Genomic DNA, 22,754 nt, shown 5'->3' with positions numbered 1-22,754 from the left:
AAATAATCAGGAGATTTTTACTTAGATAAGTTTATTTCTGACTTCATATCTTGTGGTTATTACAGTGGAAACGCTACCACTTTTGTCCACAGGGGCCTCCAAAATCTTAAATACACATTAGCCTTCTAACTATGTAATTTCTGTTCTTTTATATAATAGGAAGAACATAAAAAGTCTTAAATATTATGCGGTTCTGCCTCAACTGCTGCAACAAAACATCTCTGCTCCCACTCAATCTGCCGCCTCTCTGAGTCTGAGCCAACTAAACTCAACCTTAACTCTAACCTTTACAACAGCGGACTGAAGACAGACTATATCCAGACTCCCTTGACAAAATCAGTTATTTGACCTCGCAGAGCAGAGGAGCTGCGGATCTACTGCTCCATCGATCTGGAGCAAATCACATGTTAAAATGCACAAAATCGTATGATAACAAACTAACCGACTGAGCAGCAGCAGACCAGCAGCTCCCGTGCTCTATGAGGTAACATTACTGTTTTTGTCAAAGGAGTCTGGTGGCTTTGGAGAGAACGTGGTTCCCTGTTGAAAAAGGCTCTGATGGCTGCTTTTGCTGTCTTGCTGAAAGTCATATTTTCGAAGCTTGGTGGGCTCTGTTGGATACGCCTGCGTCTTTGTTTTTCTTAGTTTATGCTGCTGCTGTCGGACTGTCAGGTGACCCACATGAGCTGCGGTCTCCATTTCCTTTCCAGCCATCTTCGTAGTTCCATGTGATAGCGAGCAAAACTGGCTATAGCTGCTTGGTTAACTATGATACTCTAGTCCAGCTCACCGGATGCACACTGTGGGTATAAGCCCTGCCATTGGTCACTTGCTTCAAGCAGCATCTCACCGTCTACATTTCCAAAGTTCCCAGGAAACGAGAATAACCTCAGAGCTGCAACCTACACGCTGAAAATGGCAAATTAGCACCTGGGATGCTAATGGCACAAACATAAACAAGCTAACAGCCGTTTTCTTTTCTTTTGCAGCGATGTAGTCATTTTAATACCAGAGCTCAAAACAAGTTCCCCCTTGAACACTATTTGGCAGCAGCACCGCTGCATCCAGAGCCTGCTGCCCAATCACGTTTGTGATTGGTTTAAAGAAATGCAAACCTCTAGAGCAGAATGTGTATGTGTGGATTCAGACCTTTCTCCGGCGCTGAGCTCTGTGGAGAGAAGTCTGGCTGTGTGAGACTGTTGATACTATGACACAAAAGCACTAAAATGAGAGTTTTATTGTGTTTTTGTCAATCAGAGCAAACACACTAAATAAAATGTCCTCTAGGCAAAATTATATCACTGGTACAGGCGGTGTAATATAAAAAAAATCCGCAGTCTTAAAATATGGCCTTCATTTCCCATCATGCATGCTGAACTGAGCAGTCTGTAGTTTACTTCCTGGCTCTTATGTCATCCTGTTAGCCACAATATTTTATTTTCCTCTCCACAACCGTTTGGCGACTCCCATGCAGGCTGAGAAACACTACATATGTGGAAACTAACAATAAAACAGACATACTACAAACAACAATAAAACCAACAGTGACTGAAAATAAACAACCAATAAACATTAAGTGAGACAATAATATTAGTTATGAACATTCATTTTTACTCAGAATTTAGTGGACGCTCAATGAGACACTCAAGTCTGATATAAAATATTTCTCACCAGTTTCCACAGGCTTTAAACCTTTATTCACCCAACATATGTTTGTCACATCATGCCTGATTACACAAACTATCAAGTGACAAACTAATGTACAGTTTATTAAAGAAGTGGCCTGTCATGCATCACAGTCTAACTTAATGATGTTCTATCTACAGAACATTTTTTGTTTTGTTGTGATCTGTGGTGACGATCAGCCATGCAACAGCAGGGCGGTGTGCACTTCATTAATTGCAGGATCCTTCAAGGTCTTTGTGTTCACCAGCGTCTCTCCTTAATTGTTAATTTCTAAGCAGATTGTGACAAATGAATTCAGATTCTGTAATTAGATACAACACGAGGACAGATGCCCGTGGTAACGCCCAAACTTTAAGAACAGCCTTTAAAAAGTAAGCGAGGCACAAAACGCTGGCACCTTTCAGACTTTCGGCGCTTTGGGAAGGAATCGCATGTTTACACACACACTTCTTTCACCTAATCCGTCCGATTCCTTTCTAATTTGCGTGGGATTAAAATATTTGACAGGTTGAGCGTGGCTTTACAGAGATTTAGGGATGCTGACAACATTGTCTCAACTGCGTGACCTCGCTGACATTTTCTGCAAACGTGGAGCCGATTCAGTCTCTTTTTATAATCTGCGGTTTTTAGGCAAACACGCTGTACGCACATAATCAAACTGCCTGTCATAATAACGAGGAGCACATGTGAGAGATCCTTCTGCGTGAACACGAGACCTCTCGCATGCACGGGGTCATGTGTGCCGCTGGCTGTCAGAGTGTCTTAAACATGTACACAAACTGCATCTCAGTATGCGTTGAAGAGATTTATTCCTCTGCATGTGTGCAGTATTTGTCTGTGGGGGCGTTTTTTTTTTTTGTTTTTTTTTTTTTACAGTATGTACACGCAGAGAACAGTGCATCCAGTGAAATGTCAACGCAAACAGGGCTGACAGGGATCTCACCTGTCAAGCCTGTGTGCACATGCTGTGGGCTGTATGATGCACACAAACACAAATATGTTTGTTGTTATGTACTTGTGAGGACGCTTATTTCTTAGTCGCTTCAATTTTAAAGGGATGGCGGATTATTACGGACGTGAGCTCCCCTGAAAGCCTACATGGAGGCATTTAGGAAAACATTAACAGTCTGTAGTAGAATATTTTTCGCAGTAAGCCTCCAGCTGACCGTGCTGCTGTGCACTCTGATGTATGCACTTGTTATGTAGCTGTGCATGCTGGAAGAAATGGCTCCCGCGAAACCCACTGTGTAATTTAAACCCTTTTTCAGCCACCTAAAAAGGATTTTCACCACTTTACCTTTTAGTCATACAGCCTTTACCAACGGGAAACCACTGCCAAATATCGCTCTCTCTTGCTCTAACAGACTCCTCTGGTAAAATCAGGGTTTTTTACAGAGAGAACTGCTCTACTGCTGCCTTCATTTGCTTCTTTGTTTGTATTGTTGTGTGACTTTGGAGAATCCGAACTAATCTTGTAAAATACTGAAGTCACACAATAATCGATAACCGATGGCAGATAGACATAGTAGCACTTCTTTTACTTACTTAGATATATTTATTTCCAGTGATGGAATTAAACCAAATACATTTACTCAAGTGCAAGTAAGTATGGTACTTGAACTTTGCCATTTTATGCTGCTTTGTACATCTACATCACCACAGTTCAGAAGCAAATATTGTGCTTTTCACTTCACTGCATTCGTCTGACAGCTTTAATCAAATATTCTTGCTGCGTTTCCTTTTAATTATTTTTATAAATGTAATGTATTTTTTAAAATAATTGTGAGGTTTGGAGTGTTGGTTTGACAAAACCAACATTGTGAAGGTGTCACTTTGGGCTCTGTGTAATTGCAGTTGTGGATATTACAACCTGCTTTTAATTGAGAATTGATGCCATGGGCCCAAATTTATGAAACTTAAATTTAAACTAAAATAGAAAAACAAATAGGAAAATCTTTGTAGTCAGAGACATGAAGGGCAGTTGCTCGAGCACCACCGGAGGTCTATTTGTGCACATGCATGACTCCAGTGTGTGTATTTTCAGAGCAGTGAGCTTTTGTTTTCAGGATAATGGGCTTAACTTTACACTGATGGACAACTGACAGTTATAAACAGCTGATCATCTTACAGTTGCCCAGTTACAGGTCTGTTCGCTCGTCTTGCACTCCTGCAGACCATCTGCCTGAGCTTTGACTCTGAAGTAGGAGGGGAAAAGGATAACCAACTCGTTTCAACCAACGTCCGTGGATTAGAAGAGGATTCAACCTTTTTAATACACCGTTAATGGTTCTTTTTAACTATTTGGATTGCAGTGCTCATTTTTGAACAGTAGGGACTGACACACCTCTCCTTTAAACTAACTAGTTTTTGTGAGGTGTCTAAAATACATTTTGCTGCCCACAGCAGAGCATTGCTTAGCGTCCTACACCACTAATGGCTCTATTTATATAGCATCTTTAAAAACAGAGTTTACAAAGTGTTTTGACAGACAAAGCAAACGAGCAGGATACCCAGGAGGCAAAATAACAACAGAAGGCCAACACAATTAGGCCAAACTGGGGCAAGAAAAAAAATTAAGCTAAAACTGAAGTAAAACTAAGTCACAAAGCAAAAGACACTAAAACATAGTAAAAATAAGACAAAGCAGTAAAAGAGACAAGAACAGAAAAACAAGAAAATTACATGATGTTGTCTAGTGAATATAAATAAATAAAAGGAATGAAATAAGACAATATAATGTAATGACAACATAAATAAGTGCAAATAAAAGATTAAGATTAAAGTGTATTGAAAAGAGACAAGATCACATAAAAGCAAGTCCATAAAAACGGGTTTGAAGAAGTGATATAAAAGATGTTACTGATTCTGCGAGTCTTACCTACTCGGGCACTTCCTTGCAAAATCGAGGGGCCTGATGGGAAAAGTGCGATCGAGGATCTAAGGCTGCTAGTAGGCCACCAGTGGTGGAAAGACTACTGAAAATCTGTACTCAAGTACAAATACTGCCATGCTGCTAAAATATTACTCAAATTCAAGTAAAAGTACTGATGTTAGAAGCATACTCATGTAACCGTTGATGTCACAGTCACCTCTCCAAACTGGGGTTGCAAATTTTGTGCATTTTCCTTAACCAATAGTTGAAATATGCTAATAATCAATGAATCATTGATAACTTATAAGATAGAAAACATGTTTATTTACTCATTTTAATTTATCATTTTCTTCTCATTTTAAACTTCAAAACTTTAGTTTTAAGTTCATTTTCCTTATTCAACAAATGGCTCCACCACACAAAATGATGTCAAATGAGGCGCCATGACATTTTTAATTAGTTATTTTCCTAATAGCAATCAATTGATTAATGATTAATCATGAATATCATGTGTGCTGCCGCAGCGTTTTGTTTGGTTTTTATTTGTTTGTCCTGGTTTTCATTGGTCCGTCTGTGACATTAAAATGCAGATGAAAGGTTTGGATATTAATTCAAAGTACCCAAGTAGTAAGTACCCAAACAAACTACTTAATCTCCATTATTTGAGTATTTGTAATTAGTTACTTCCACCCCTGACTGGCACACGAGGGGTCAACATTTCAGCTCTGAAACCCAGACGGGCTTCAGAAGTGATCGGTAAAATCTTAAAATCAAATCTAAAACGCACAGGGAGCCACTGGCTGGGAGCCAGGATTGGGTTGATGTGATGTCGTCTGTTAAAACCAGTAAGAACCAGTTCTCCTGCTGCTTCTTCAAACTGGAGGCATGCAGACCGCCATCTGCTGAATGTAATACAATAAGTACCTGATGCAACCCGTCCCTTAAACACTAAAAGAAATCGACCATTAAGTTTAGCGATGGTGTGAAGGATCACGTCTCCTGTCTGCTGTGTAACTCAGATCAGCTTTTATAGGTCAGAGCTCTGTAGGAGGAACACACATCACACCACATACTGTCCTCCTGCCCTCCTGTCCTGCTGCTTCTGTCTCTCACTGCTCACACACACTGTCCTCACACTCCTCCTCCCTCTGTCTCTTTTTCTTCTTCAGTGCCTCTCGCTCCGTCTTTAGATTTCGAACATGAAACGGGTGAAGGGAAACGGAGCCGAGCTTTCGTGCTCCGCATGTTTTAACTTCCTACACACGTCAGCTCTGGTTTGCCTTCACTTTAACGTAAGACTCTTTTGAGAGTAACGCTGATTTTAGAATCCTCCTGGAATCACAGCGCCTTGATTTCTGTGAAGGGTGCTCTTTAAGGTAGCAGGGTTTTTTTCTTTTCCTTATTCTTGACATTTTTACTACAGTACAACTTTACACACATCCCTATACACAAAGGGCATCCCTTTTTTTTTTGCCTCGTGTTGAGGTTACTTTTTGTGCAACATCTTGACAGAGATGAATGAGACGTCTCAAAATAGCAGAGATTCATGAAGACAGCCTGATGTCATCCTGTTTACTATCAGTCCTCTAACTCCTAACAGCCCCTTCATGTGACTGAAAGATGCTTCTCCAACTGGTGTCTGAGCCCTACTCGCCAAACCCCAAAATCTCAAAAGTAGGAAAGATTTCAAAATGAAAAAAAATCAGTTTCAGAGACTTTGTTTCCTGCATTTTTGGTAACTTTTAAAGTATGAAAAAAACAAATTAATACATACACTGCAACAGTAAGTCTCCCCTGCCCCTAAAAGAGAACGATCACATCAGATTTTACTAAATGCATGCTCCTTTCATTCAAAACTTTCCTGAAGTAACATGAATTCTTCTTTCCAGAAAGTCTGGTTTGTTTAGTTCTCCTGTTGTTCGAGTGGAAACGGCAGACTTTCAGGGCTTATAAACACTGTACAGAGACAGAAACAGGTTGTGATAGTGCAAAGGAGAAAAAAACAGTGTGTGAATTCGTCATAAATCAGGAGAAATACAGGAGAATTGTGATCCTGGGAGGAGAGGGCATTAAAAAGCGGGAGTCTCCTGGGAAAACTGTGAGGGTTGGCCTCAGCCAAGCTTGTTATTTAAGAAATATGGAGGTCATTGTACATTATCCTGCTTATTACACGGCTGCTGAACAAAATAAATCTGTAATTTGACACAGAATATTGATTTAAAAGTTATATAAAACTTCAATTGATATAAAATTATTTTATTGCTCCTCCAGATTCCATGATCAGAATTGTGTCCATAGCAACGGTCTGTTATGTGAGGGATAATGTACAGTGAGCAGGTCGTTATTGTGATATAACCTGCATCGTCCTGTCACAATTTATTTCATTAAGATGACCTTTTCACTTTACATTATACTGCTTATTACATGCTGATTTACCAAAAATAAAAAATAAAATAAATTGACACATATTTACATGACACAAAATATAAATTCTAAAATGATTTTATGGCTTTATTTCATAATACTGACCTGCTCATTGTACATTTTCCTGCTTGTTACGTGGTTATGCACCCAAAAAAATCTAAACTTTGACACAATATTAATTTAAAAAAATATTTTAGTGAATTAACAATGATTTTATTGTTCCTCCACAGAAATATCAGACCTTATGCTGTAATTGACCAATCAGAATCAGGTATTTAAAAAAAAAAAGAATGATATAAAGTTTTCTAAATCTAAATTAAAAATTAAACTAGTTAACTGAACTTTTAGTTAACTGAAATAAGAATGAAACTTTAAGTTTCACTTTAAGACTTTAGCAAAACAAACAAACATCTTCTCTCCAATATAATGGGACTAAATGGCACTCAGCTTGTGGTGCTCAAAGCATCAAAAAAATACATTTGAAAACTTCAAAACCAGTGTCTCTTTCCAGAAATCATGACCCGGTTATCCAAGATAATCCACAGACCTCGTTGTGATCAGTTTCATGTAGGAACTACTTTCTTCCTGGTAGGAAAAAACGTTCTGGTAGATTCTCCTGCAAAAGAAAGTAGGTCCTACATGAAACTGCTCACGACAAAGTCTGTGGATTATCTTGTGTAACTGCGTCATGGTATCACAAGCCAAATGCCACTTAGCTGCATTATATTGGAGAGAGGGCAGACATCTCTACAGCTGATATCTTCAAAATCCTGCGACTCACGCCCAAAAAATCTAGATGGATAGACAGGATTGCAGGCTAGAGGAAAAATATGTATTTTTGATTTTGGGGTGAACTGTCCCTTTAAACAATACTTCCCATCCCTGCTTCAGCCAATATGTGACACACATCGACTGAGATGAGGAGCAGATCAGACTTTATAAATCTGCCTGTCTTAGCAGGAGTTTACTGCAAATTTGATGAACTTTAACAACTTAATAAGTTTTAATAAGAGACAAAAACAGATGAGGAGAATTTGAATTCAGAGAGGAGGAGAGTATTGTGTGCTGCTTAATCATTTTACACAAATTAAATACTTAAGCAAATTGTTAATAAAAGCAACAAGCTTAGTTATATAAGGACTGTTTTAAAGATTGGTGAAGCTTTTTTGGCTTCATGTAGGCACACTGAACATGTTGATTATTATATTTAGATCATTTTATGTTTGAATCCAATGTCCAGAAAAATACTGATATTATTATTGATTTAAAACATATTGTCCAGCACGAACATGCATTCAGTTATTTTTGAAAAGATTGTTGCACTTTCCTCTTAAAAGGCATTATATTACATTTTAAAAATGTGCAGATAAACTGTCAGTGTGAGCTGGAGCTCCTCCAAGCTTTGAATGGACATGAAATTCTCCTTTTGCATCAGTACAACTGTGTTAGAAAATGTGTGTCTTTGATAAAAAGTCAGAGGTACAAGGCTGAGTACAAAACCACACATAAGGAGAAGAAAGTATGACTCCCAAGGAGCTTTTCAGTTCGAAACATCCAATCACCAAGCTTAAAATTCTGCTCCATGTGCTGCAGGTGGAGGCTAAAGATTACTCTGTTGAGAAAACTGATAGCACAATCTGCAGCCCAGATTATTTCATTTTTGGATTCCGGGCCAATTTTGGACGAATCTGGCAACTATAGTGCCGTATTTTTTTCCCCTAACTGCTACAAGGAGCACAGAGGTATACTGAAAATGTTACAGCTCTGATTTTTACCACAGACTGACTTCTTCTCAATAGCAATGACAGCTGAGGATCATGGGTATTAGTGCCATCTGACATGCAAAAATGCACAAAAAACATTATTTGACTGAAACAAAGCTGACATTGTTGAAACTTTACTGTTAGCGTTATTAATATCCTGTGACTCATCTCTTGTTCTGCTAACAAATATTCCTGGAACCCTCCTCTCCTCCTACTTAAGCTAGAAAGTTAGTTAGGGCTTATAAACACTAACTTTGGTTAGCTTTTGACAAACAAAGTGTTTGACCACGCCCACCTTGGTTACCGTTGCTATGTCTGTCAAGCTCCCACACTGCACATGCCTTTTACAGTTGTAATTGGGGCAGATTTATCATTGAAATTGGATTGAGATTTGTCTTCATTTCCACAAAGAAGTAAACAAAAGCAGGTTCTCATTTCTTGCTGACGACCGTGGATCTTGTCGGCTAAAATTATGACTCACTAACCTGTAGCTAACTAATGTAAGCTAATGCTAATGCCTAAATTCCTTGAGTCAGCTGAGAAGTACCTCTTCAGCTGCCGTTTTAATCTTTCCATCTGACACATTTCAAAAGGAGAACCCTGTAAAATGCTCAGAAATATGAAAAGTTACTTAACGTGTTAATGCTGAACGACGAAAGAGAAGCTAAAGTTACATCCAAGCAAACATTGGTTGGTGAAAAGCAACACATGGAAAAGGAAGTGCAGAGACTCTGGATCGTGATCGCCAGGATAAGAGCTAAGCTAATCTGTTTTAGAAGAGAGCTAGCTGCGGCGGCGGTGATTCCCTCAGAGAAAGACGAGGAAGTCCCAAAAACTGCTGGTTTATTTACACCCTCTTCCCTTATTTAAGTAACCCTCCACAGCCACAGTGCCAGACTCGTCACGGAGTGAGAGTGTGTAGGGACTAGTTTGGAACTGGGCCATAGTCTCATTTTATGTACTCTGCACCCATCATTAGCTTAGCATTTTGCTAACATCAGCCAACATAAAATGTCACTAAATGTCTCCTCAAGGCGTCGTCTTTTGACCATCTTCAAATTTTAAAAGTACAGGAAACAGGAAAAGGAGCAAGTTGACCGAGGCACCAAGCTCACTTAACTGTTCTTGGACCTCAAGAAGGGTCAATTACATTTGTTTAATTCAGTAATCTTTATCAACTCTTTGTTTCTCTCTTTCTCTCTTTCAGACCCCCCCTCTGTATCCATAGAGGGCTACGACAACAACTGGTATGTCGGCCGTTCAGACGCTGTGCTCCTCTGCCTCGCCAACGCCAACCCCGCACCCACCACCGTCACCTGGACCGCGTAAGAATCACCCTCCGTCCGTCTGTGCAACTGATCCGCCTCCCTCCACCTTCCTCATAGATAAATTGTTGCTATAATCACGACGACAGAATTGTGCACGACAGTCTTTCCTTTAATGATCATTTCTTAGTAATTTTTTGATCAACACAAAGGCCTCTAACATGTCATCCTGATGGACAGATGGCGTGCTGTGCTGTGTTGTGCATGCATGGTTTTCTTGGTGAATATTGAAAAGGGAGACAGAACGGCTGTTCACATGTCTGTGATTTTGCTCGCATTAATGCTGGCTTTGAATATTGCAGTCACAGACCGTCTCTTTTTTCTTGTGTTTCTTCTTTTTAATCTCTTACCATCTTTCTTCTTTTCTCTGTCTCCTCTCCCTCTCTCATTGATTTGCCTTTTTGGTTCTCTTTTGCTTTATCTTATTTTATCAAATATCTCAAAACGCACCGTACTTTCACTGATTTTTCTTACATTATTTCTGTTCTTCTGTTTTCTTTTGTCTTTTATTCTCCTGTCCATTTCTTTTTCCTCAATTTCCTCCTGCTTGACATGTTTCCATCTCACCAAATCTGTTCCTCACCACCTCACTCCCCTGTTATTCCTCCCTTCCATTTGTCCTCCCCTCCCTCCTCCTCCTCTTCAGGGCGTCGGGCTCTTTGCCGGACACGGTGATGGTGGACGGCAACAAGCTGACGGTGAGGAAGGTGGACGACGCCGTCAACACCACTTTCATCTGCGAGGTCAAAAACAAGCACGGGGCCAGCAGGCACCAGATCACCACCATCGTCTATGGTGAGTCCATCAAAACCACACACACACACACACACACACACACACACACACACACACACACACACACACACACACACACACACACACACACACACACACACAGACAAGCACACACACCAGTCCCTCCAGGATTTTGCTGGCTTTTTTGGGATTGTTGCAGCCTAAGATGCCACTTTTTTTTCCACATTTTTTCACATTTCATGGCACCTTTTCTAAAAAAAATTGTGAGGCATGTGAAAGTTGTTCCAAAAACTTGCAGTTTGGGTTTATTTTTGTACAATTCATTAAAAATCTAAAGGACAACTTCGTCCAGTGCGAATAAAACCACACTCTGCTCAGAGCAAAGGTTCATAGGCTTTATTTCTGAATGAAAAGAAGCAAAATCTGAGCTCAAACTCAGTCAAAACAGTGCACAGAGCAATGATAAATGTCAATAACAAGGACAAACCCTGAGTTCTTTTCAGTACCTGTAACAAAATAAAAAAAAAATACAACTGAAGCTACAAGCAGAGATGATCGGGCCCTTGCGCCGCCATGCACATTGGGTTGTGTGGCAGCCGCTGCTGGTCGCTGGGCTTTGAATTGTTTTGTGTTTGGACACTGCAGGATGGAATTAAGTTTCACTTCCTGTCTCCACTGGGTGGCGCTACAGAACACCCGCTAATCATGTGTTATGTTCGAGTATATTTAGCGTAGGCTACACCGTGAAGATTTCATGTAATTATTGTCACACAAGGCTTACTTCCTGTTACCAGTAGGTGATGCTGTGACTATGATTCCTAATAATATCCAGTAGATGTCTTCAGGTTCGGCTCTTATCAGGTACATGAAATCTGGAGCAGACTGGCAAATAATAATAATAATAATAGTGATGATAATTCCATAAGTTCCAGTGGGGTCCTTGCACTGGTCAGTGCTCGGGCCCAACCAGTGTGGAAAAGTTGCGGTGATTGCGCAACAAAAGTCCTGCAGAATCCACAGGGATTGGTTGAATTTGCGCTCATTATTGGAATCGCAACTTCCTGGAGGGACTGACCTACATGCTGTACATGCATGGAGGCATGTACAGATGCACACAACATGGAGTACATTAGAGATGCATGCGTATTTACCTGCAAACATGATGAAAACACACAGCGGAACATCCCATCAAACACAACAGGACAATTTTGTGAAGCAGCATGTGATCACTGCCTACACACACACACACACACACACACACACACACACACACACACACACACACACACACACACACACACTGAGTCACACATGTTATCTGATGCCACACACATGTGCAGTACATGACTTTTGCATGAACATACAGGACACATCCCTCTTCAGACATGCAGATACACTTGCACACATGCATGCACACAAACATGAGTCTCTCTGTCACAAACAAACACACACACTGGGATCAGTGCTGCTCTGAGAGCTGCAGGGATGCTGTGTCTCTCAGTCTTCACATTGGATTTTTTTCATGTCTTCCTCCTCGCTGACCGAGGCGTTTGATTGACCCTTTCCCCACAGCAGGGCCAAATTGCAGGACAAGGGCCAACTCAAAATGTTTATAACTCCAGATCGAAACCACTCTCTTGAAGCCGGACTCCACGCGGCCTTGCTGCGACCGGGAAACTGTAGCCCTGCTGGACGTAAATTAAATGTGAATTGTGGTTTTTATGAGTCTGAGAGCAGGCCCTCGTCGCAGCAATTTGGCCCTGTGGTGGGTGCGGCGGTGTTGGGATTGTTGGAGGGTTTCTAAATTCTTCCAAAGGGGTTCAAGTTGGTGTGAGCCAGTTTGCACAGGTTTGTTTTTTCTCTCTCTTCTTCTTTTTGTTTCACTTTCTGTTCTTTGCATCCACTATTTGTTTAAAATGAGAACTAACACCTCCTGAGCATGAGCGCTGTATGTGCTCTGTCTTTTATTTCTTCTTAAAGTTCCCATGATAAGGCTAGCTGAGTGCTAAATTCTTCCAAAAACGGCATTGAGGGACAGACTTATCGCAGACATTGACTGGAGTTTACAGTGGCCAATAGCGCTGTATGTCACACCTGCAGCTAAAGCGGTCCCTGGATGTAACACAAGGATGGACAGCATTTCTATTGGTTGACTCTTCCGCAGAGGTTGTGTTTATCCTGGTGACCAGTCATGTTCACTGGGAGGCTTTTGAGCCCGACTCTGTTGCTTGCTAATGGCAGCTAACAGTTACAGTTAGCTTCTTTAGCAACAAGCAAGCTAAAGCTATCTTTCCATCAGGGAACTAAAACATCCCTGTCCATAAAGGAGGCTGTGTTCGTCCTAGTCAGTGGTTTTGTTCACTGGGAGGCTGCTTAGCCCAGTTATGTTGCCCGCTAGCCACAGCTAACAGTTATGGTTAGCTACTTTAGCACAAGTAAGCTAAAGCTATCTTTCTGCAAGGAATCTCTGTAAACAACCTCAGTACTGTACTCCATGTCAGTCTTGGAGGCTGCGTTCATCCATGTGACCGGTCCTGTTCACCAGGAGGCTGCTTGGCCCCACACTGATGCCTGCTAATGGCAGCTAACGGGTCATGATTACCTAAGTTATTCTCACAACAAGTAAAGCTATCTTTCCATCAGGAAACTCTGTAAAACAACCTCTGGACTGTATTCTATGTCAGTCCCAGAGGTTGTGTTTGTCCTGATGACTGGTCATCTTCACTGGGAAGCTGCTGAGCTAATGACAGCTAACAGTTATGGTTAGCTACTTTTGCAAAAACTTATCTAAAGCTATGTCTCTATCAGGAAACTCTGTAAACAACCTCTGTACTGTATTCTTTGCTGGTCACAGAGGCTGTGCTCATCGTGGTGACCAGTCATGGAGGCTTCTGAGCCTGGCTCTGTTGCTCGCTAATGATAGCTAACAGCTAACAGTGATAGTTAGCTACTTTAGCAACACGTAAGCTGAAGCTATCTGTGAAACGGGAAAGTCAGGACATCAGAGGGGAAACCAAAAAATATTTTCCTCCAAAAATATAATCCAGTTTCACAAAAATCAGTCATCGTTCATGTTCCGCTACATCATAAGCGAGAAAGCATTTCATTTGATGCAAATTTAGAAATTCTGTGAATGCAGGATGAGTCATCAACTGTTTCAAATCATTTTCTAGACATAAGACTCTGAAATACTGCTGAAATAAAAGTAAAATGCCTGAGAATGTCTACAAAATGACTTTTGTGTCAGTGGTGGCCTTTAGGTGACATATAGATCAATACACGATAAAAACACTTGAATTCTGACTTCATGGGAACTTTAAGTTTTCTTTCCTCTCTTACCTTTGAATCTCTCCTTCTGTCTGGTCAGAGTATGATGGTCGTGTCTGCATGCACTCTCGATCTCTCTGCTTGGTCTTCAACTTTGACGTCTGTTAGTCTGGTGGTTCGGCTGCTGTTGCCACGGTGTTCAGTCGGGGATTTCTTTTTTTTCTGACACTTTCACGCATTGATCTGACAAATACACACACACAAACACACACACACACACACACACACTTGCATTCACAAGCACCAACATGTCTGCATGCTGAAATGCCTCACTGCACATCAGCAGTCAGGCCTCTAAACCTGTTAGAGTGTCATTTTTATCACTGTGTGCGTGTGTGTTCCCACAGTGTTGTCTGCCTGACTGGTCAGAATGCCTTCCTTCCTTCTTCTGCGATTCTTTTCTCAGGGATTAGTTTGAATAATCATCATGTTGAGCTTTACAACTAAACAACAAAAAAAAAAACTTCTACTCTTTTGCCAAACGACAGAGAGAAAGCTACATTTAGAAAAATCCGTGGGAAATCGGAGCTGGAGATTTGAATTGTCTCCTCGGAGAACAAAGATGCTTTGTAGCCAGGCGATGTATTGGGAGGGCTGTGTGGGAGGTTCAGAAGTGGCTAAGCTGCTACTGTTCTCGCTGGAAGCGTAGCATTGTGACTGACTCAAAAGTATCACGGAGGGTACTCTTTCTCTTTCCAGCACACACACACATAAGCTTAACACACTTAAATCCTTTATAGACACATGTAACATCTCTCTGAGTCCACGCATTACTCACAAAGCGCACACACACACATTCTTTGAGCACTTTTGAGGACTCACACACACACACACTCATAGATGTTTTATCTTGCCAAGTACCTGGGAGCAAAGCTCAGGCTGTGATTCATCCTCATCTCTGTTCTTGGTGTTTGCCTGTGCTCCGTCGCGGTAAAATAACAAGGCGGGTTTAAAGTAACGCAGTGGCTTAATCTTTCGGGTTTAACATGTTTATACTTATAGAATTTGAGCGCCAGAATGAGGCCGGCGAGACTGACGGAGCGCTTTGTGGCAGAGTGCTTTTTGTGTGCCTTTTTAGCTGACGCCGTCATCCAAAGTGACTTCCCATGAGTGTTCGGAGACTTTGTGTGTCGCTCAAGGACGCGTTGATACAACTTAACTGATAAGAGTGACATTGGTTATTGTGAGAATCAAAGCTGTGACCTGTATTTGTACACGGCCGCCGCCTCAACCGTGCTGAATCGTCTCACCTTTTGTGTGTGTGTGCGTGAGTGTGTGCTGCTTTTTAAATGCATATTGTGTTACTTCAGGTTGAATACGATTCTTCTAAATATGAGCTTAACAGAAACTTCATTATAAAATTTCCATGTTTAATTCACGTCAGTGTCAAGGCGGGAAGACGGACTCCATTCTTTTCTGCTTTTGTGGCCCTGGACTTTTTGAATTAGACCAGCTCATCAAAACCCAGATGGATCAGTTTGAAATTAACTTTGGGAGGCCATTGTTGCCGAGAGGAAAACTGAAATAGTAATTTTATGTTATAATAGTGACAGAGTTGACGTTAACCCAACATTCACCTTGAAATGTAATGTCCTACATGTGAGCCTTGAACAGTAATTAACAGTCTTAAAGGTCACAGTTCACCACAAAATCAAGGAACTACTTTATTTCCACAGTAGAAACAAAGCAGCTCAGAATGAGGTCTGTGGCTTTTCCTCATTTAAACAAGGTCAGTATTCTCATTATCTAGTTCCATATTACTTTTTATTGCTTTTTACTGTCACTGCCAAAATTACTTTTAATGTCATTGCCATGACTACCTTTCTATTTTAGTTTATGTTTTACTTAACTTGTCTTACGTCTATTGTTTACACACTTAATATTTTATATTTCACTTCATATTTGATATTCCATTGTTTTTATTCTTATGTTACTGTATATGAGCAAAAATCTGGCACAAGAAGTTCTATCTTAGCTTAGCACAACTTAGCTTAGCTTGGCTAAGGTAAGATAAGTTCATCTAGTTTCATTTTCTCTTATTTTAGCTTAGCTTATCAAATTTTATCTTGTCTTATTGTAGCTCATCTATCTTAACTAATCTTATGTTGTCTTAGCTTAGCTTATCTAATCTCAGCCTATTTTAGCATAGCTTGTCTTATCTTGGCTTGTCATAGTATATCTTAGCTTAGCTTAGTTTATCATATGTTATGTTATCTTAGCTTTGCTTTGCTTATCTTAGCTTAGCTTTTTCTACTATATTTTGGATGAATAAATACCACTAAGACACGAAGAGTGAAAGGAAAATTATGTATTTTCTGGTTTTGGGGTGAACTGTCCCTTTAACAACTACACCATACTGTAAGATATTTAACCCTTCTGGGGACAAATGCTCCAAATTTTGCCTTTAATTTTACATGTTTATGTGTCCGTCCTTAATGAACATGAACCTTTTATCAGTAAAGGATAATGTACAGTGACCAGGTCATTATTGCAAAATAAACCCCAGTGAGGCGATGCAGAACCGTGATACATCACATTATCTCACTCATTACACTGCTACTTACAAAAGAAGTCAATAATATGAGACAAAAATAATTTTATTAATTTAAAAATGATTCTATTGCTCCTCCAGAGTCTATGATCAATACTGTCATAAGGTATTGTCATGTCTGATTAATACCTTCACAAACATGCATTTAAAAAACTTCTCGTTGTGGTGACAGCAGGTGAATCATGACCTATAACGACATCCTCCTTCAGAGTAAAACGATCCAGCAGCTCTCTGCCCCCGGGCCTGTCATCACAACACAAAGCCCACTGACTATTTAGGGTCCTTTTCATCTGCTTTGGCCCAAATGTGAAGGCAGCCCACCAGGAAAACACCCAATACTCCAGATGGCCAGTCTGCAACGGCTGGCATCATTTGACTCACCTTTCTAAAAATGATCATATACACGGCTGAAAGACTCACTCAGCAACATGTGAGTTACTAATCAAAGATGTTAAACCTCTGAACAAATTATTAATACACCCGCTGACTGAAACATGATGCTGCCTGTCTGTCTTATACGTTCTTTAAGTTTTTAGAATTTTAAATAAATTCAGCAGATAAACCACTAAACTAAACATGACTTGACACTTTGTGCCATGAAATAGTTTGTTTGTAAATGTTTGTGGCATTTTTCCATATGGCTGAGACACCCCTGCTGAGCGTGTGCACAGGTCAAACAGTTTTCCATGGCAACAGCATAGTACAGGGGGGAAAAAAAGCAGAAGGCTGATTTGTACAAAGAGCATCAAGTACATGTGCTACCTCCTCTCTTGGCTTTTCCTCCCTGCAACATTTAGAAGTCATCTGCAGACATAACAGTGTCGAAAAATGTCATTGTCCTGTCATGTAGACCAACAAAGCACCAGTAGCCTTGGTGTGTCACATTTCCCGCGCCTGTTTCACTCACAGTACAGACTCAGAATCAGTCTGAAGATTTATTGCCAGGTAGTTTTCACATACAAGAACATTGCTTTGGTAAGTGTTAGTCAGTGAGGGCTGGTTCTGCAAACTCAATGATTCGCGTGATCAACTGAAGACTTAATATAAATATATAATAAAATTTTGTTTACTCAAGTTAATTTAAACTTAAAAATTCTGGTATTTATTTTCAGAACACTTAACTTATGAACAACGTTTTTTAACTTGAAGTGTTTTGATTTAAACTGATGAGATGAATGACTGTGCTTTACAGAGTTCAATCAACTCATTAAATTACATTTCTAAAGAAACATGATTAGCATATTAGCAGACTTCCCAGCATGCATTGTTTGAGAGGTCAAACTATCCTGAGACCCTTATTTTTTATAGTTTGAAAAAACATATATGATGAAGATAAGTCATGGTTGTTTCTTTTTACAATAATGAGGACGCTGCTAGTTAAATTTAGTTTTACCCCCTTACATGTAAAATTTAATAAATTGACTGGGAGCAGCAAACTGCAAACCACAGAGATTCAGTTAGAAGCTACAAAAGGACTGAGAGATGAACACAAAGGCTTTTATTAATGTCTCCTGCACAGACGTGAGCTGAGTCTTAACTTTGCAACAACAACAATGAAAAGGCACAGAGGGGAAACTCGTCTACTGGCAATGAGAAACTCTCACAAAGTAATAAGTGAGTATGTCAAAATAAAGACAGTATCAATAATGAGAAAAAAACTCAAAAAATTGGAAACTTTCTCAAAACAGTGACTAAAACTGAGTCGCACCAACAAAGATTAATTTAATTGAAGTTCTAACCAGAGCTTTGCAAAACTGGGTTTAAAATGAAAAAAAATCCAGCTTTAAAATTAAGAAGAGCTGTTACACAAGTAAAATTAATCTTAAACCAAAAGTTTAATCAACATGGAGATGCTTGCTTATCCAAATTAAAATGAAGAAAAAATAAATTTGTGTGCTGTCAGGGCCTAGTAAATATAAAAGAGAGGGAGGGGTTAACTTTCGGTAGCTTTGTACAGTTTTCCTTTACAAAATGTTATATTGTTTGCGAGCTAGCTAAAAAAGTTAAAATCGTAAAACTCTGTCCCTTACCTTTCTTCAAAAACTTGATTATTTTTCTCAATCCATGTTTAGAACAAAAAAAAAAAAAAAAGCTGCCGCTGTGTAAATTTAAAGTTAATACTATTGGAGTATAAAGTTTTGGTGCAACAGAAATAAATTCTAATCTAATCTAAATTGAGTAAAAACTGAGGTCTAACAAAGATGTAAAAGTAATATTTCTTGAACATGTTAAATTAGTTTAAAAGTTTGAAGCAACATAATTAAAGTTAAACCATGATTTTAATTGTTTTTCATAATTAATCCTTGTTGATGCAGCCCAGCCTCAGTGTCTACGATTATGAGAAACGTTCTCAGAATAATGAGATTGTACCTTAGAATAATATCTCAGCTATTATTTTGAGATACTAATTTGTTATTTTGAGAAAGTTCCTTGCTATAATGACTTACAGGATCTTTGTTGTTTTCATCACTTTGGTGGAAATTGCTTCCGTAGACCGCACCCTTCACAGTGATGTCAACAGGTGGCTGATGGGTAATGGTCATTACCAGCCAATCAGAAAAGAGCATCCTCTAATTTCTCAAATTACTTGGTCAAAATTTCGGGGTGTGATTTATTGAGTTATACTCTACTAATATTTTAAAAATATTATACTGATACAACTATTCCTTTGTCGCTCTACCTGGTCTGTGTGTGTGTGTGTGTGTGCTTACTGTATGTGTGTTTCATTAAGCGTGTGCGGAGGTTAGCTCGGGGTTTATGTCAGAGCGAGTCAGTGCTGGCGTTTTTCCCCCATGGCTAGATCATCTGATTATTTTATGCACAGAGCTGCATGGTCCAATTTGTCTGTGTGTGCATGTGTGAAACACTGTGTGTGTCTGTGTGTGTGTGTGTGTGTGTGTGTGCACTTCTGCAAACTGACTATGTGTCTTTCCAGTGGACAGCTATCTCGCTTGCCGCAGGCGATCCAGGAAATGCGTCTCCACTGGTCCCCTCAGATGTGACTGTGTGTGTGAGTGTGTGTGTGTGAGTGTGTGTTTGTGTTTGAACGGCAACAACAGCCCCCAGCCCCGTGCCAGCTGGACTCCCCATGAAAGGACTGGATGTATGTGGGGGGGGTGGAGTGATGGGCAGAGGGGTGGAGGACAGAGGGGGTCACAGCCTCCTGCCAGTTTGCTCTTTTAAACTGGACCAGAAGTTATGGGACATTTTAGAGGACTTTTCCCGCCGCCCTCTTCCTCCTGCTGCGGCCTCTGTGCCTTTCTGCTTTTTTTTTTCACCCCCCAACACTCGCCTTTATCTCAGTTTTCAGCCCCTCTGCAGTCTCTCTCTCTCTTTTTTCTACTGCCCACCCCACCTCGTGTCCCCTCCCACCCTCGTCCCCTCCAATCATTTTTTTTTTCTGCCAACATCCTCTCCCTCTCCCTCGCTGTGCACGCCACGGTGTGCTGGGCAGATCCAGCTGGCGCAGTGGCAACCAAGCAAGCCATGCATAGCTGGCATCATGTGCACGTGAACGGATGGGCGTACGGGGTGGTGTTGTGGTGTGTGTGTGTGTGTGTGTGTGTGTGTGTGTGTGTGTGTGTAGTAGTGGTTAAGTTGGTAGCTGCACACACTGCACTCTCGTCAGCAAAACACTTAAGAACAAAATCTGTGGCTGTCTGTAGCGTTTACTCCTGAGAGCTCAGGATACACCAGAGAGAACTGTACTGTGTGTGTTTATTAAAGGGATAGTTCAGATTATCTGAAGTGTGGCTGTATGACGAACTTAACACTTACGAATTCAAAAATCACAAAAACCTCCAAAGGCACTGTCTTTTGAAATGTTTAAAATGCTTTTATTTTCATGGCATTGTCATGTTGGACCTTAAACAAACTGACCCTGTTGTGCACTGCAACAAAAGGTATTTTAGCCACTTAAAAAAAGATCCACCTAAAAAAATCAGTATCAGTTTAAGTGTATGCTATATTGATAATATTGTAATCAGTTTTACTTTGCTGTCAGACGGCCTTTTCTGACTGGAATCCACTGTTATATGAGCCAAATATCACTCTCTCCAAACCAACCATACGGAAAATGAGCCATTTTGCTGTTCCATAACTTGCCTCAATCCGGCAGTTTGTTTGTGTCATTGTGCAACTTCGATGTACTAAAAGTATAGTTTGGATTCACTGAAGTCACACAACAAAATAAACAAACAAATAGACTGAGGCAGCAGTTGACCAGCACTGCTTGTGTTCTGTGAGGTAAAATTACTGATTTTGTCTATGGAGTTTGGTTGGTTTTGAGAAAGTGGAGCATGCCGGCTGCCATCTACTGTAGGTAGTGCACTAACTATTAATAAGTACCTCATACAACCTTCAAATAATTCTAACTAACAAAAAAATGTTTGGGTGGGACTCAAAATTTAGTTTGAGGTGCTCTTTGGATCGGGGTACATGTATAGTCAAAAATCATGAAATCCCCATGATGACAGTTTTTATGCTGGAACATGTCAAAGTTTGTTTGTTTTAAGGTCCGAATTGACAATCCTGTGCCAATAAAGGCATTTTAACTGGTTTGAAAGACAGTGCTGTGAATATTTTAGTGAGTTTTGAATCCGAACTATCACCTCAAGTTTCCCAAAACGCCTTCAAGTACCATCCTTCAACTCTTCTTCCTCTCCCCTCACTTCTTCAGTCTCATCTCCCTCCTGCCTCACCTCTGTTCCCCTCTGGTTCTCTTATGTTTTCCACCTCATTCAACCCCGCGTCTCCTCCTCCTCCTCTAAGTCGTGGCCCCGTTGGAGGCTGAGGAGTAAATCATAACACGTGACGACTGCTTGACGGCAGAGGAGAGAAAAACCAGGCAGCGCGGCGCTTTCATCTACCATTTAACAGAACAGAGAGGAGCCGTTAACAGTTCTCAGCAGGGAAATTAGCGTGGCGTGTTGGGCCCCGTGTACACAAAGTGCCGGGGTATTAACTGTTACATTATTGAGAGCCGGGGCCTTCTGCGCCCGCCTGACAGTTTGAGATCTCACGCTGAGAGACTGGAACTGGCTTCTATCACATCAGTTAGTGGCAAGTGGTTCACTCCTGATGGGTTTTCTTCAGGAAACACGGAACAAAAGCAGAATCACACTCATCTAAACACACGCCATCTTCTGTTTTCTGGAGGAGACCGTCAGGGAAACTTTAATCTTCCAAGGGTTTTAACTGGAACCCAGCTAGTGGGTTCTACCAAGACCCTATTTATATTCCAAGGGTTTTATCTGGAACCCACTCAGGGGGTTCTATGGAGAATGCTTTTTACTTTCCAAGGGTGGAATTTAGAACCCACTCATGGGGTTCTGCTGATAACCCTTTTATTTAACAAGTGTTGCATCTAAAACCCACCAAGGGATTCTATCAAGAACCCTTTTATCTTCCAAGGGTTTCATCTAGAACCCACTCAGGGGTTCTGTGGAGAACCCTTTTATCCTCCAAGGGTGGCATTTAGAGCCCACTCAGGAGGTTCTACAGAGAAACCTTTATTTTCCAAGGGTTTTATCTAGAATCCGCCCCGGAGATCCTACCAAGAACCCTTATATAATGCAGCACAAAGAACTCTTGACAAAAGATTTCTTCGAGGACTTTAACAATCCTTGAGTTCAGACTCCTTCAGTCTCTCACAGACAAACGTGTGAAGAAGAGACAGAAGCTCGTAGCAAATCACCACGTCTCTGCAGCTCTTCCTGTATATACAGTATGATGCGTTGCCACAGTAACAGACAGGAAATGGGCGCCTGTTTAGACTACCTGTCCGATCCCATCTAATCTTCACGTCGTGATGGAGCTGATTGAGTTTCCCTCTAGTTTGGGGCTCAGGCCACAAAACTGTAGCGTGTGATTGAGTGGCGAAGCAGGAAAACAACATGGCGACATCCTTCTTGTGGGAGGCGTGTGGACGTTAAGTTTGGTTCTGGTTTATTCTTGGCTCTGTTTGACGGACTTTATTTGGATATTCACGCTGCCAAAAATACAACACAGCAGATGTCAAACCAAAATAACTGATTATTAACACTAATTAT

General features: G+C 40.6%; 1 protein-coding gene across 3 annotated transcripts in view; it reads left to right on the top strand.

The window, feature by feature from the left end:
* pvrl2l (PVR cell adhesion molecule related 2 like) overlaps positions 1-22,754 on the top strand; it is a 477,835-nt gene that overhangs the window by 229,455 nt on the left and 225,626 nt on the right. For all 3 annotated transcript variants that reach the window (XM_084739745.1, XM_084739744.1, XM_084739743.1), the window contains exons 5-6: positions 9,953-10,070; positions 10,717-10,865. In XM_084739745.1, the coding sequence (XP_084595871.1) occupies positions 9,953-10,070; positions 10,717-10,865 (267 nt within the window). The remainder of the gene's footprint in view (positions 1-9,952; positions 10,071-10,716; positions 10,866-22,754) is intronic.

This window comes from Lutjanus erythropterus, chromosome 16, assembly GCF_056507025.1.
Source record: "Lutjanus erythropterus isolate fLutEry1 chromosome 16, fLutEry1.hap2, whole genome shotgun sequence".
NCBI lineage: Eukaryota > Metazoa > Chordata > Actinopteri > Lutjaniformes > Lutjanidae > Lutjanus > Lutjanus erythropterus.
This window is presented reverse-complemented; position numbering and strand designations above follow the sequence as displayed.